The sequence below is a fragment of the Drosophila montana genome, unplaced genomic scaffold (assembly GCF_035044405.1).
Source record: "Drosophila montana isolate Dmon_TW-CO22-7 unplaced genomic scaffold, ASM3504440v1 contig_3733_1, whole genome shotgun sequence".
NCBI lineage: Eukaryota > Metazoa > Arthropoda > Insecta > Diptera > Drosophilidae > Drosophila > Drosophila montana.
In genome coordinates, this window is record NW_026998620.1 from 2752596 (window position 1) to 2767573 (window position 14978).

The window sequence follows — 14978 nt, forward strand, 5'->3', positions numbered from 1 at the left end:
CATCTATTATTTTCTGCCTGCATGTAAATAGTCATTATAATTATTATGCTATAACTTCTGTGTAACAACAACAACAACAACAACAACAACAACAACAACTCTTAGCGTTAAAAACAAAAGAAAATTATACGTTTTTTGAAAATTTAATAAACAAACAAATATAATTACGACATTTAGTATTTGTGCATTAACTACATTTATAAAGATTAATGCAACACACAAAAGAAAAAATATAAAAAATAAAAATAAAACTATTAATTAGTAATTATTATAATGTGATGTTATACATATATATATATATAAATAGAACAAAAAAAACTACTTTAAACAACAAAATGTTAACCAACACATACAAAAAAAACAAAAACAAAAACAATTTTATTAAGTAGATTTTTGAATTACAATTTAATAATACGTACACATAAACAACAAATTTAAATTGATAAAAATAAAAAACAAAAATCTTTGCTGTATACACAAAAAAAAAACACGAAATGCGTTTTTCTACTAAAAATAAAAAATATAAGAGAAAATATGAAATTGAATTATATATGAAGAAAGCGTTAAAACCGAATTGTAAATTTTTCAAATTTAGCTTGCCATATAAACAAAATGTAAATGTTGTGCGAAAAATAAAACGATTAGTTAAACAAAACAATTGAAAATTGAAAAAAAAAACTATAACAAATAAATAACAAAACGTAAAGTGTAACTCAAATTTAGCGTCAAATTTCTCATTTTTTTAGTTACTTGTGTGTGTGTCATTTTCAACTCTATAAGATCGGCCCGATCTAGATATTGACTCTCAGTGTCAGCTGTACAAGTATATATATCTATATATACATATATATATAATACTATAATGCAGCCTTGTTGTTCATAATCGATTTACTCAATGCACGTTTTCTTCGCCAAGCAACTACAACAATTTTGTACATTATAACGAACTATTAAGAAATTCTATTATTTTATAGAAAGATATATAATACTTGTACTTATACTGTTAATGGCTTACCGATATATATACCGATATATATTCTATATATATTTTTTAGTTTTCTACGTAAATCGCATTTCTTCCACTTTCACACAAGCCAAAACAATTTCAATTAACAATTACTTTAAAGACAAAAAACTTTGAATTTGAATTTGAATTTGAATTTGTTTTTCTTTCGGCTAATAGAAAAACTCGAACTATTCGTTTTTCTTTTGTTATTTATTTTGTTAATCTTAACTTAGCATAAGTTTCAATTTGCAAAAAAATATAATAATAAAAAAATATACATAATTATAATTTGGTTAACAATTTTAGTCGCATCTTTTATTTTTTTTCCAACTCTATAATTTGTACAAATTACACAAAAAAAAAAATCGAAAAAATATTTAACATTAAAAACAAATATAAAAAAATTAAAAAAAAAACAAAAACAAAAACAAACAGAAACAATTTAAGCGCAGAAGTTCAATTAATAAAGATTAGAATTTTAATATAATTAAATAGTTACATAATTTCAATATTTATATGCATAAATATTTAAAATAAAATTTAAACAAAAAATAAAAAATCGAAAAAATATTGATTAAAAAAAAAAACAAATTACAATTATATGACGTATTGAAATGCATAGAATGTGAGTTTCATGAAAGCCCAAAAACAAAAAACAAAAAAACCAAAAAAAAACGAACGAAATTTGTTTCAGACTCGTAAAATTGTGTACTTTAAAATTGAATAAAATTCAAGCGATAATTGTGTAGAGAGAAGTGCCCATTTAAACAATAGATTCGAAAAAACTGTTCCCAGGCCGAGATCCAAACGATTCGCAATTAGCGCTAACTTCTTCTTCTTGCAACTTCTCGGCCTGCGAACGGGTTTTTTTTTGCAGCCACAGCACAGCACAGCACACTTGAATTCTTTTAGGCTGCGCACGTATGTATGCAACATGATGATAATTCGAGTATGATGATGATGATAATGATAATAATGAGGATGATAATGATGACGATGTGTTCGCCCAATGTAGAATGTGAATGCGCATTGGGAACAGTTACTCCAACAATAATTCCAGGCATATCGAAGCATTTCAAAAACTCAGACAGCAATCAGTAAAACGGCAAAAAGAAATTTATAAAATTAAATACATATAAAATAAATGAAAAAAATAACGGCAATAAAAGAGGAAGAACACTTAGCAACTAAAAAAAAAAACTAGGAACAGTTTCTCCCGCGGCAGATGGCAGAGAATTGCGCCAGCCGCGCCCACAGAGAACGGACACACACACACACACACACACACAATATAATTAAATAAATAAAATAAACGAAAATGAGAAGTGAAAGAGAGAGCGAGAGAGAGAGAGCGAGAGGGGGGGGGGGGGGAGTCATGTATGCATGAGTATGTATATTCAAAAAGCAATAATACTGAGAAACATGATTAACAAGTGGAACACAGTAAAAAGATAAAAGAAAACAATTAACATGAGCATAAATGAATGTTTATATATATATATTTTAATTAAACTAACATATACATATATACAGAAGAAAAACAAATATATATACATCCTATATATATATATATATATATATATACATAAATATACATATATTTAGTCCAAATAAATGAATTACCGAGTCGAGCATTGCGAGAAATTGCTACTCAAATGTATTTAATATTTACAAAATATTTAAATATCAATGTGCAATTGGAAAGCGTTTAAAACAATTCGCAAAATTAAAGCCTACACACGCCTCCAGATATATACATACATACATATATATATATAATAAATATAGAGACATACACACATAACATACAAATAACATTTAACATTTAACATATAACATTTAACATTTAACATAGTACATATGCAAATATAAATCTGAGAAGCCTAAAAACTCAAATAAAAAGCGAAAGAAAATCATCTAGTTGGCGACAAAAACACAACAAATTAAACAATTTAAATTAACTAACACACACACACACACACACTCACACACACACACACTTATCACATTAAATCAAAACTTAAAAAGAAACTTCAAACTGTACTTACTTATTATAAATTATTATATAACAAAAGAATAAATAAAAAACCAAAAAAAAAAAAAAACGGTTCAAATACTCGATAATTGTTAAAAATGTTTAAAAACTAAAATACATAATACACCAACAACAACAACAACAACAACAAATATATATAAAAAGGATAAAAGAAAAAGTCAGTTGAGCCGTGTAAAACTTCATATTAAAAAAACAAAAAAAACATACTTGCATCTATATTTTTCCCTCTTTAGAAAATTTAGTTAATTATTGAAAGTAACAAATAAACATTACAATTAAGTGTTAGTCTTATATACATACATAATTATATTAAAACAAAAAAAAAAACAAAAAAAAAAAAACGAAAATAAAAATAATGAAAAAAGGAGAGAAAAACGAGAAAAGCGAGTCAACAAATTTCACGTGCGATAACCGAACAAAAATTAAATAAAAAACAAACAAACAACAAACAAAAAACGAACGAAACAAAAATCAGCAAATGAACAATTTTAAATTATGATAATTGTTTCGCCTTTTGTGTTAGAATCAAAAAAATTGTTGTGTTATTTCGTCATCATTTTCGATTGATCAGACATCAAATTGATTTAATTACATTGATTAAAAAATAAAAATTATTTAACAAAAACAAAAAAACGTACGTTTTTCATTTTCCAAGGCGCGCACAAATATTGCTTTCAGGCTTTCAGGCTTAAATCTTAAAAATGACACACTTAACAGTTCCATTAACATTAACATTAACATTTTCGCTTACATTTCCGCAGGAGGATAGCTTATCAGTATGGAATCGGACTGCCACTGATATGACCAGTACAACACGTATCCGTGATACGTTACGCAGGATATTAAATATACCTCTAACAACTGCAATGGAGTATAAGATACACTGTGATAGCCTTAAATACGTTTCAATGTAGGTATATCCAGTTGGTATCCAGCCAGATGGCCGTGAATATCACGAATATCGTATATCGTATATCGTATATCGAGTAACATCCGTCTATGCATGCCCCACAGACGATATCGTATACTAAATAATCAATTGCCAAATAGAAATACGCGAAATATCAGAGCCTGGCAATGTTGATGATGATGATGATGATGGCGATTATGACGATTGGGTGCAACTTGATTAATTTGTAAAGCTAATCGTTAATGCAATATTCTTCTTCTTCTTCTATTTTGCAGTAATAAAGGCGCATTGAAAAGCTGAAATTCAGTGAATAACTACAAACACAAAACAAAAACAATAAGAAAACAAACAGATGATTTAGTCACTAGCAAATGGAGCAACAACAACAACAACAACAACAACACACAACAGCAACAATAGCAACAATAGCAACAACAATAACCGCAACAACAACAGCAATAACCGCAACGTGAACAGCAATAACCGCAACACAAGCAAAAACAGCAACAACGAGCACAAAACAAGGACAACCGCCCCCTGATGATAATTATAGCAATGATAATGATGTTGATGATGATGGAGATACGATATGAAGTACCGTAAAGACTAATCCCATTTTCCACGCAAACCCCCCCGCAAAAACCCAAACAAAATAGCAAGACAGTCTTAATATTTAAGCGCTAATAATACAAATCTTTGTATTTTCATCAATTTTACAAAGCCCAGAGAGTGTTGTATATATGAAACGCCATAAATATTTTAGTTTGTATGTATAAAGTTTACATTAGCCATTCCCAATTTAATCGAAATCGATATCGTAATTTCAAATTATAAGCTGAACATTTAACAAACGTCTAAAGCAATCATATTGGCAAAATAGTTATCTAATAATATTTTCTATGCTATGTAATATAGATTTAACTTTGACCCGCGCCCGCCCCCCCCCCTCGTCCTCCTCCTCCTCCTCCCCTCACAATTTGTGCTAGTTCGAATAATTACAGCTCGTCCAAATGATGGAGAAGAAGAAGAAGAAGAAGACAAAGATATAGACAGCACCAGCTAGGGATTACTATATTTATCTGTTTGAAATGATTATTTTAAATTTATATGAAAACCGAATAATCAAATTGTTTGTTTTTGTTCATCGAGAAATACAAGTTTTTTACATGAAGAAAAGAGAGAAAAAAAACCGAAAAAGTAAATATTGAAACAAAAAAAAAAATAAAAAAATAACCTAGTTGTTTTACATATATGTATATGTTTATACCTGCCCAGTATGTATGGCACATACACACACACACACCCGATCGCACACACACACACGCACTCACACACACACACACACACACACACACGCCCATTATCAGCGTTCATTCAGACAATTTCTCTTCACAATCAAAAAACAGTACAACCAACCGACAGAAGTCTAATAAAGGAAACTATTAAAGTTGCAGAAAATTATTTTCAAAATAAAATGCATTTTCTAAATCAAATTAAAGCACATCATGAAAATTCACTAAAATAAGGTTGGCATCTTCAAAAAAACTTAATCTTAAATATTAATCTAAATGTCATTCAAAATGGGAATCCATTGATGTCCATGAGATAGATTATATGTTATATAGATAGATATAGATAGATTATATTATTATATAGTTATATTCTTTTTCTGTTTTTAGTCTATATGGACTGGACGAAGAATGGGACTATCATTATGTACTCTATCCAGAGAGTTCAGGAGTGTTAAATAGTTGCACTTTATGCTTATTTTCATTATTGCACCTTCTCCTATCTATCCTTAAGTGGAATCACATCGCGATCTTTATCTTTATTTTTAATTTTTTTCGTTCGTCAAGTGGATCTAATCGTGCCCATCTGTCTATATCATTTTAAAGGGGTACCTAGTACCTAGTGATAATGGGGAATTTCGACCTATGTCTATATGGGATATTTGAGGGTACCATTTTCACATGAATTTTGACCAAAAATAATATTGCCAGATTTAGATGTCAAATTGGTCTACAGGTTAAACCGTGAACAAAGACCCAAACCTCGTTAAAATCTGATGAGATTTGACCGAGTTATGAGAATGGGTAAATTCGACCTATGTCTATATAGGATATTTGAGTATAGGATATAGGATATTCGAGGTACCAATTTCACATGAATCTTGACCAAGAATAATGTTGCCAGATTTAGATGCCAAATTGATCTAGAGGCCAAACCATGAACAAATACCCAAACCTCATGAAAATCGGTTGAGTTTTGACCGAGTTATGGGCGTGGGAAATTTTGGCCTATGTCCTTATAGGATAGTACCGGGTATACCCCGGCCTTGCCCACGCACGTGTAAAATAATTTCTTTCAAATATCTTTGAGAATGAGTTTTAAACCGATCGGACGATGAACAAAAACTTTTATTCAATTGACCGAAGTTGCGGGAATTTCCAAAAGGCTTTAAATTTTCGATAAGTATAAACGACTTTTCACATAACTCCTTGGAAATGAATTTGAACTCGAAACTTCACCTACAAAATCAAGCAAATGAATTTGAACAGAACTTCAAAATGTAGTTTGTTCAATACGTTCTTAAATCGTCAAGTCATGAAATTAAAAATGGGTTTATTAAATGGAAATTGTAGTTCTTGTCTGCTGGGTTCGGTTATAAATAAAAACTTAATCTAAGCCCCGTTAAAAGTCGACTCCTCTTCATTTGTCCTCGTAGCTGGTCAAATCAATTATGTAGACATTGGATATGAGACAATCGCCTTCCTGTAAAATAAAAGTTTTGTATTTAAAGTTTTTGGCGAAACAGGAAAATAGATTGCATACCGCTGGCGTGATGCCGACCAGCGCATCAGCATGGCCATAGAACTCCTCCTTTAGGGATATGACAATTGTCTGCAAGTTGGTCGTGTGATCCCGAATATACGAAGCGACCTTGCCAATGTTTGTGTTATCCAAAGCGGCATCTATCTCGTCAAGTACGAAAAACGGCGCGGGATGATAGCTTCAAAAGTAAATAATAAAGGTCAGTTATTTTTGTTTCGCCTTTTCGTATACCTTTATAGACGCCGACTTACCTGTGCGTGGAGAAGAGCAGTGCCAGAGCAGCAATTGTCTTTTCGCCGCCACTCAAATTGCTCATGGGCTGGAAACGTTTGCCGGGTGCCACGCAATTGTAATTGATGCCATCTAGATAGGGTTCCTCGGGATTGTCGGGTCCAATGTACGCCTGGGCGGCCTCATTGCGCGCCAGTTTTTTGTAAATGCCGTCGATGGCATCGGATATATGCTGACAGCATTGCACGAATCGTGATGAGCGCTCGTTCTTCACCTTTTCGAATGCCGCCTTTGCCTTTTTGGCCTTTCGCCTGGCATTCTCGAACTCTTCATTGGTGGACTGCACTTTCTCCGTAACCAGATCCAGTTTTTGCATTGCTTTCATATTCGGCGTCTGTATTCGTTCCAATACATCCAGTTTGCTTTGCAGATCTTTCAGCAGCTGTTCATTGGTTTTCTTGAAGGCGGAGTCGTCCTTCAGTTTGCACAGCTCGCGTGGCAATGATCGATAGTCGACCTCGATGCTAGAGTGCATTCAAATGTCATTAGATGGTTAAAACTTTGGGTCTGCACGATTTGGCATACTCACAGATTATCCTGCACCGTTGACGTTGATGGCTCCACACTATCCACATCACTTTGCCGCACTGCATCGTCCAGCGAGCCGCGCAGTAAGGGCACCACAATACAATCAGTCTTTGGAGTAGGAAACACTGTTAATATAAATTGGAATTTGCTTTTCCATACATACTTTAGCCTGTAGCAATATGTTTTGTCTCTCGTTTTTCTTGGCCTCGATTTTGGACTCGCATGAAGACATTTGGCTACCCACATTGTGAATTTCTTTAGCCAAGTTGGCAACATCTCGACGTGCTTTAGATATGTCCTCTTCCATGTCATCGACTGCCTGTTTCTTGGCTTGCTTTTCCTGCTTGAATTTCTCCATTTTCTCCTTCTCCTCATCCATTTCTTTCAAATACCGCGCCTCAGCGGCTTTAAGGCCTTCCAAGGCATCTTCCTCATCCTGTACGCTGCGCTCCCATCGCTCAACGTTCTCTATAAAACGTAACAAAGCAATTAAAATGTAATTAGGCACTTTAGACTGTAGTTAACCAACTTCGTGTGTCCTTTTGCTTCTCAAAGTCCAGCTGGGTGTTAATTGCATCGATTTGTTGCTCGAATTCGGCACGTTTGCGCGCCCTTTCCTGTTGCATGACAAGCTCGCGCTCCTCATACTGTCGAATGTTCTTCACGCCTAGTCGACGACAGAAGGCGGCAAACACCTTGTCCTCCACATTATTCATGTTCTCTTTGATCTCTTGTATGTGCTCCTCTCGATCTTGCATGCGACGCTCAATTTCGGTGATCTTGGGCTGCGAATAAAATGAAACGGCAGGTTAAAAACTGTTCACATTTGGAATTGATTTGGTTAGATTTGTAATGCACCTACCCCGAAGTCATCCAGCTGGGTTTGCACTTGCTTTAACTGGTTATCGTATTGGCTAATGGACTTTTTCGACGACTCCAAGTCCACCATGCTGTATTTCAGGCGATTCTCAAGGCCCTTAATCTGAGACTCAACAGTTGCCAACTCACTTTGCTTGCGCGACTTTTTGACCAGCTCCTTCAACTCTTCGTTGAGGCGCTCCTTTTGCATCTTGAGCTGAGCCATGTGCTTTTCATCCCAGCGTTTGGCCTTGCGTGCCAAATCATGACTGCCACCAGAGATGAGGCCGGACTTTTGATAGAATGTGCCATCCAGCGCAAGGGCATCGAATCGCGATCTGTCTATTTCGTAGGCTACCTTCATGGCATCCTCCGGCGTTTCGCAGACCAGCGCATTGCCAGTGGCAAAGAGCACAGCACGCTCGATCTCCTGTGGCTCGAATTTGAGCACATCGAACACCAGGCGCACATTGCGCGGCTCACTGATGTTGCGCAGGCGTTCCTTTAGTGGTTTAACCTGCAAGTAGTCCAGCGGCAAAAAGGTCTCCACCTCTAACATTTGCTCTTTCAAGATCTGCAAGAGACATAGAAAGGGTAAGGCATAGAAAACAAAGATTCCAGCTTATAGGCCACCTGAATGCAATGTCGCGCTGTTTTCTCTGTGTCCACGATGATGGCTTCCATAAACTTGCCCAGTACCTTGGTGACAGCCACGTTGTAGCGCTTGTGCGTAGGCTGGCACATGTTGATCATGCGATCGTAAACGCCGGGCACTTGTTTTTTGAATAGTTCGACTACCTCTTGTTTTTTCTTGCGACGGGCATCCTCGTGCTTGTCACTCTTGGCATCGCCCAACTGATCGCGAACATTCTCCAGCTCACGTTGTTTTTCAGCAATTTTCTCCTTTGAGCTGCCCACATCACGTCGCAGCTCGTCCTTTATGCGATTCTGCTCTTCGAGCGCTGCTTGAGAGGATTTAATATGGTCCATAAGTTTATCGCGGCGCTTAACAGCCTCTTCACGCTGCAGTGAGAGCTTCTTGTACGACTCCTCAACAGACGCCCTGCGATTTGTTTCACCATCAAGCGTATCCTGTTCAGATTTTTGCTCACGATTCACCGAGTCCAACTCGGAGCGATACTGTGTGGCAGTTGCTTCGGCCTCCTGTTTCAGCCGATCGTATTCCTGCACGAGTCCTTCCTCCATATTGACGCTTTTGCCACGACGTTGCGACTCGTTTTCGATTTCGTCTTCAAAACGCTTTTTCAATGCCTCCACATCACTCAGTTGCTTTTCCAGTTTTTGTATGTCCTGCTGATGGGCATTGTCCGCCTCGCGCGCTGTTTCCAGTGTCTTTTGCAGGGACACCAGCTTCTTCTTACAATGCGTCACCTTTTCCTTGGCTTTTATGTATAAGGGACGCCGTTTATTTAGCTGCGTCTCGAATTCACGTATCTCCTGATCTATTTTGGCCAAGTCACGCGTTATTTTTCCAGCATCTTTTTTCTTTTCGCGGAGTACCTCGTCGGCAGCCTCTTTGCGTTGCTCAACAGCTTTCAACTCCTGCTGCTTCACCTCTAAGTCTGCATTGTACTTCTGTATATCCTTCTCAACGTGGAATAGACGGAACAGCTGATACTCCACTTGTTTCTCGTTCTAAAATTAAAGCAAAGCACGGATTCTTGACAATCAAATTCTCAGACATCTGAATATAGAGCATACATATTCGTCTTGTAAGCGTGTGTAGCGTTCGGCCTCCATTTTTTCATGCTTAGCTTCCTTTCGCTCGGCAGCAATTCCCTTTTTCTTCTGGTACGTAAACTGTGTTTCCTCTTCAGCGACAATCATTTCCTGCTTAAGCCGATTGTAGTCATCCTTCAGCAGACCCGAACTGGCCATAATTGTGAAACAATTAATGAAATATATTATTTAGTTGATTTCCGCCTTACCCGCTTATTTCTTCAAAAAGCGCAGTTCGTTCCTTAGGCGTCTTCATGGCAATGTTTTCCACTGCTCCTTGGAACACCAAAAAGTTCTTTGCCTTCACATTGATGCCCAGTTTCTCCAGCTTGTTCAGGTATGTGTTGCTTGAGACGCTCTAGAATGTGCATAAAAATAATCAACTTTTTGTGAACAACAAATGTGTGCACCGCATACTTCGCCATTAATTCGATACTCCGAGGAGCCGCTTATTACGGCGCGTTGAAAATCCATGTGCTTCTCGCCATCCAAAATAAACTTAGCCGTCACGTAGCAGCTGCGCGCCACTGGCTTGCCAATGGATGAGCCGTGTATTAGATCATTCAGGCGCTTGACACGCAGGCTTGAGGTTTTTTCACCCATTACGAAACTAATGGCGTCCATGAAGTTTGATTTGCCAGAACCATTGGGTCCTATAACAGCATTAAATTGCTTTAAAGGACCCACAACAATGTGGCCACGGTAGGACTTAAAATTTTCCATTTCAATGAATTGAAGGAACGCAGTATCTTCTTCTGGCTTGCGAGCAGCTGATGTCGGCACTTTGGGCCCGATTTCTTCATCATCTTCAGCCATGGTTCGGGTTCACAGATGTAAGTACCACAATAAAAACAATATTTAATAGTTTTCCCAAGATGCTCTTGCGCCAAGAAGCTTCTTTTTCAGATTGCCATTCACTGCGGTTTGTTTACAGTGTTGCAAAATACAAACTGGATAAAACAACAATCGAACAGACAACTCAACTTATCGAAAACTATGGGCTTGAGCAAGAGCGATGCTCCGCCCATTAACATTTTTTTTTTCCATAACAAAATTTATTTAAATTTAAAATTTTTTCGTTGTTATTATATTAAAAATTACGTTGATCCGGCCAAGCTTTATATTAACCAAATATTTATATCCCAGAAATTATACAATATGTATTCAAATGAACAAAGCATGCGCAAAAAATACCAAAACTAGCAATACTACAATAACATTTTAGGTACTGTAAGATTTTAAAATAATTTCTCAATTATAAAGCATTCTACAACAATACAGCACCGATTTATTTTCGATAAAAATGTTACACCTTTCATAGTTTTCTGGCCACACTCAAATTCCGTTCAAATTTTGTAAGGACTCGACTTGTCGACTGCCATCAAATTATATCGAATTTAGACAAAAATGTTGGCATTAATCAAACGAAAAATTCCTTTAAATATTGGTATTAAAGGCGTTTCTTTAGCATACTACGCCTGTTCCAATAAAGCGCCAATTATTGACATTAAGAATATCTTGAGCAAGTTTCACATCGATGTTAGATCTCACGTCGATATAGAACACACTGGCAAACTCCCCGGCAGCCTCAACATTCCAGCGGACCTCTTGGCCAAAGCACTAGGTCCAGCTACAAGCGAAACTGAATTTAAACTCCAATTTGGTCGCGACAAACCACATGAAAACGCCGAACTTTTCATTTCATGTGCCACAGCAAATGCTGCAAGGCTTTCAGCCGTTCAAGCCGTCGCCTTGGGCTATAGAAATGTCTGCTTTTACGATGGCAACTGCACAGATTTGCTGCAAGGAGATATAAAATGAATCTGCATCCTCTCTATTCAATAAAATAAACTAACCATTGCTGATTTATTTTGTTATAACAAATTTGTTTTCATTTAATATATATTTTAATTTCATTATATAAGTAACAATCATAAATAAATTATATTTATATTAACATAGATTTTTGGTTGAGAACTAATTAAATTATCACAAATAATACTGATTAAACTTAAATCTCTTTTGGATGTGCCTTTATTTTAGTCGACCTCCTCGACAGTGGGTCCATTGTAGCTGCCACCGCTATAGCCTCCTGCTTGCTGGCCACAGTACGAGGCTTGAGGTCCGTCGCCCGCTCCAGCGCCCTGCTGATGCAGCTTAGTCATGACTGGGCTACAGAATTTAGTGAACTTCTTCAGCTTGTATTCAAACTCCTCCTTCTCCGCTGTAGTATTGGCATCGAGCCATTTTATGCCTTCAATGCACTTGTTCCTGATACGGCTGCGGTCCGACTGGGTGATCTTGTCGCCAGCATTCTCAGCAGCCTCGTTCACGCCAAAGATGTAGCTCTCCAACTGGTTGCGGGCGGCGATTCTCTGGCGATGCTTCTCGTCCTCTTCGGCGTAGTGCTCGGCCTCGTTAACCATGCGATCAATCTCGGCTTGTGAAAGACGACCCTTGTCGTTCTTGATGGTTATGTTCTTGGCATTGCCGGTACCCAGCTCCTTGGCAGTCACATTCAGAATGCCATTGGCATCCAAGTCAAAAGTAACATCCACATTTGGAACACAGCGCGGCGCTGGCGGTATGCCGGTCAAGTCGAAAGTGCCCAGCACGTTGTTGTCTTTGGTCATGGCGCGCTCGCCCTCAAACACCTGGACAGTCACAGCGGACTGGTTGTCCGCGTATGTTGTGAAGGTCTTTGACTGCTTGCAGGGAATACGGCTGTTCCGCTCAATCAGCTTATTCATCACTCCGCCAGCTGTTTCAATGCCCAATGAGAGAGGTGCCACGTCGACCAGCAGCACGTCCTTGATTTGGCTGCTTTCGTCTCCACTAAGTATGGCAGCTTGTATGGCGGCACCATAGGCCACGGCCTCGTCCGGATTGATGGACACGTTGAGGCTCTTACCGGAGAAGAAGTTCTGTAGCAGACTCTGCACTTTTGGAATGCGTGTGGAGCCGCCAACCAGGACAATGTCGTTAATCTGGCTTTTGTCCATTTTGGCGTCGTTTAGAGCCTTCTCCACCGGCTGTAGTGTGCTCCGGAACAAGTCGCCGCACAGCTCCTCGAAGCGCGCCCGACTAATCTTTGTGTAGAAGTCGTTTCCCTCGAACAGGGCATCGATCTCAATCGAGGTTTCGCTGCTTGAGGACAAGGTGCGCTTAGCTCTCTCGGCTGCAGTCCGCAGGCGACGCAGCGCTCGTGGATTGGAGCGCAGATTCTTCTTAAACTTGCGCTTAAACTCGTCGGCGAAGTATTTGACTAGCCTGTTGTCGAAGTCCTCGCCTCCAAGATGTGTATCTCCAGCAGTCGACCGCACCTCGAACAGGGAGCCCTCGACGATGGTCAGAATCGAGACATCGAAGGTGCCGCCGCCCAAGTCGAATATTAGAACATTGCGTTCACCCTTAAGATTCTTATCCAGGCCATAGGCCAATGCCGCTGCAGTGGGCTCGTTGATGATGCGCAGCACGTTCAACCCGGCGATGGCACCGGCGTCCTTGGTCGCCTGACGCTGCGAATCATTGAAGTAGGCAGGCACCGTGATAACGGCGTCTCTGATGGTGGTGCCCAAGTATGCTTCGGCTGTCTCCTTCATTTTTACAAGCACCATCGAACTAATCTCCTCTGGGGCAAAGCGCTTCTCCTCGCCCTTGAATTTGACGCTCATCTTTGGCTTTCCGCAATCGTTGACCACTTTGAATGGCCAGTGTTTCATGTCATCTTTAATCTTCGGATCATCGAATTTGCGTCCAATCAAACGTTTCGCATTGAAGACACTGTTCTGCGGATTCATGGCCACCTGATTCTTGGCCGCGTCTCCAATCAACCGTTCCGAGTCGGTAAATGCCACATAGCTGGGCGTGGTGCGATTGCCCTGTTCGTTGGCTATTATCTCCACCTTGCCGTGCTGAAAGACACCCACGCACGAGTACGTGGTGCCCAAGTCAATACCAATGGCTGGCATCTCGGTTGTTTCTTTCTCTTCTCGGTTTACCACTGTTGCTTTACTTGGATGTTGTTGCTTAAAGCACGAAGTGTACTTCTATTCGACCGTTTAACTTTTACTTTTACTTTTTATTTAATTTTTGCTAACTGTTTTGGATGTATTCTAATATGATACCCTTTTGTTCGCTTGCTGTATTTCCACTACGACTGCTTGCTATGAATTGTGGCGAGTCGGAAATTTGCTCTGCTATTTATACTCTGACGCTGTGTGGCGAGATTGTGCGAGCGAGGCAAACAGTGTATTTTATATGCGTATATGTATGAATGAAGGAGAACGACTGCTTTTAACACTCACGACTTCCAATATATAATGCGCAGCAACTGCCTTTTGCCAATTATTTGCTTGAAATTCGACTAGCAGTGCGTATTAAAACAAAGACATTCGACTTTTTCTGATGTCAAATTAAATTATATTATTTATTTATTACAATAATCCTTAAACGTTTCTAAAATGAGCTCTGTCATCCCCCCTTGAGCAATTGGGGTGTCCCTACTTCCAGTTGCGCAGCCGCTCTATTTCAAGAAAAATTGTCAATTAATCTTTCCCCATGCTATCCATGGTTGGCAAATATTTTAGCGGATTTTAGTTCATGTCTCATTTTCGTTTTTACGGAACAAGTGAATTTTATATTTTAGCACTAAAAATAAAAAGTGAAAATGAGTTTTCTTTCGGGATTTTCCGTCGGAGAGCTGCATCGCGAGATTACACTCTCCGATATTTAAATTTCTATTAGTTTAATTTTTT

The 14978-nt window shown here is 38.1% G+C and overlaps 3 protein-coding genes across 4 annotated transcripts in view; 1 reads left to right on the top strand and 2 right to left on the bottom strand.

Annotated features, from left to right (window-relative positions):
• The window catches only part of eIF4EHP (eukaryotic translation initiation factor 4E homologous protein), a 56767-nt gene extending 51619 nt beyond the window's left edge, over positions 1–5148 (top strand). Inside the window, exons 3-4 of one of the 2 annotated variants that reach the window (XM_064694452.1) lie at positions 3824–3972; positions 4077–4321. In XM_064694452.1, coding sequence (XP_064550522.1) covers positions 3824–3972; positions 4077–4146 — 219 coding nt within the window. In that variant the 3' untranslated portion in view covers positions 4147–4321. Of the gene's footprint in view, positions 1–3823; positions 3973–4076 lie in introns of both variants that reach the window. The other variant, XM_064694453.1, reaches the window with a different exon arrangement.
• Positions 5149–6577: 1429 nt separating this feature from the next.
• On the bottom strand, positions 6578–11132 carry SMC1 (structural maintenance of chromosomes 1). The gene is made up of 11 exons (XM_064693902.1): positions 10639–11132; positions 10431–10579; positions 10204–10372; positions 9115–10137; positions 8486–9055; positions 8153–8408; positions 7787–8091; positions 7625–7731; positions 7056–7559; positions 6805–6982; positions 6578–6744 (listed from the first exon to the last, which is right to left on the bottom strand). Exons 1-11 carry the CDS (start codon positions 11035–11037, stop codon positions 6682–6684), a joined length of 3723 nt encoding a protein of 1240 aa, XP_064549972.1. The 5' UTR covers positions 11038–11132; the 3' UTR covers positions 6578–6681.
• Positions 11133–12086: 954 nt separating this feature from the next.
• LOC135435956 (heat shock protein 68-like) lies at positions 12087–14395 on the bottom strand. Its single transcript, XM_064693248.1, has one exon. It carries the CDS (start codon positions 14190–14192, stop codon positions 12261–12263), a length of 1932 nt encoding a protein of 643 aa, XP_064549318.1. The 5' UTR covers positions 14193–14395; the 3' UTR covers positions 12087–12260.
• Between the last annotated feature and the right edge of the window lie 583 nt (positions 14396–14978).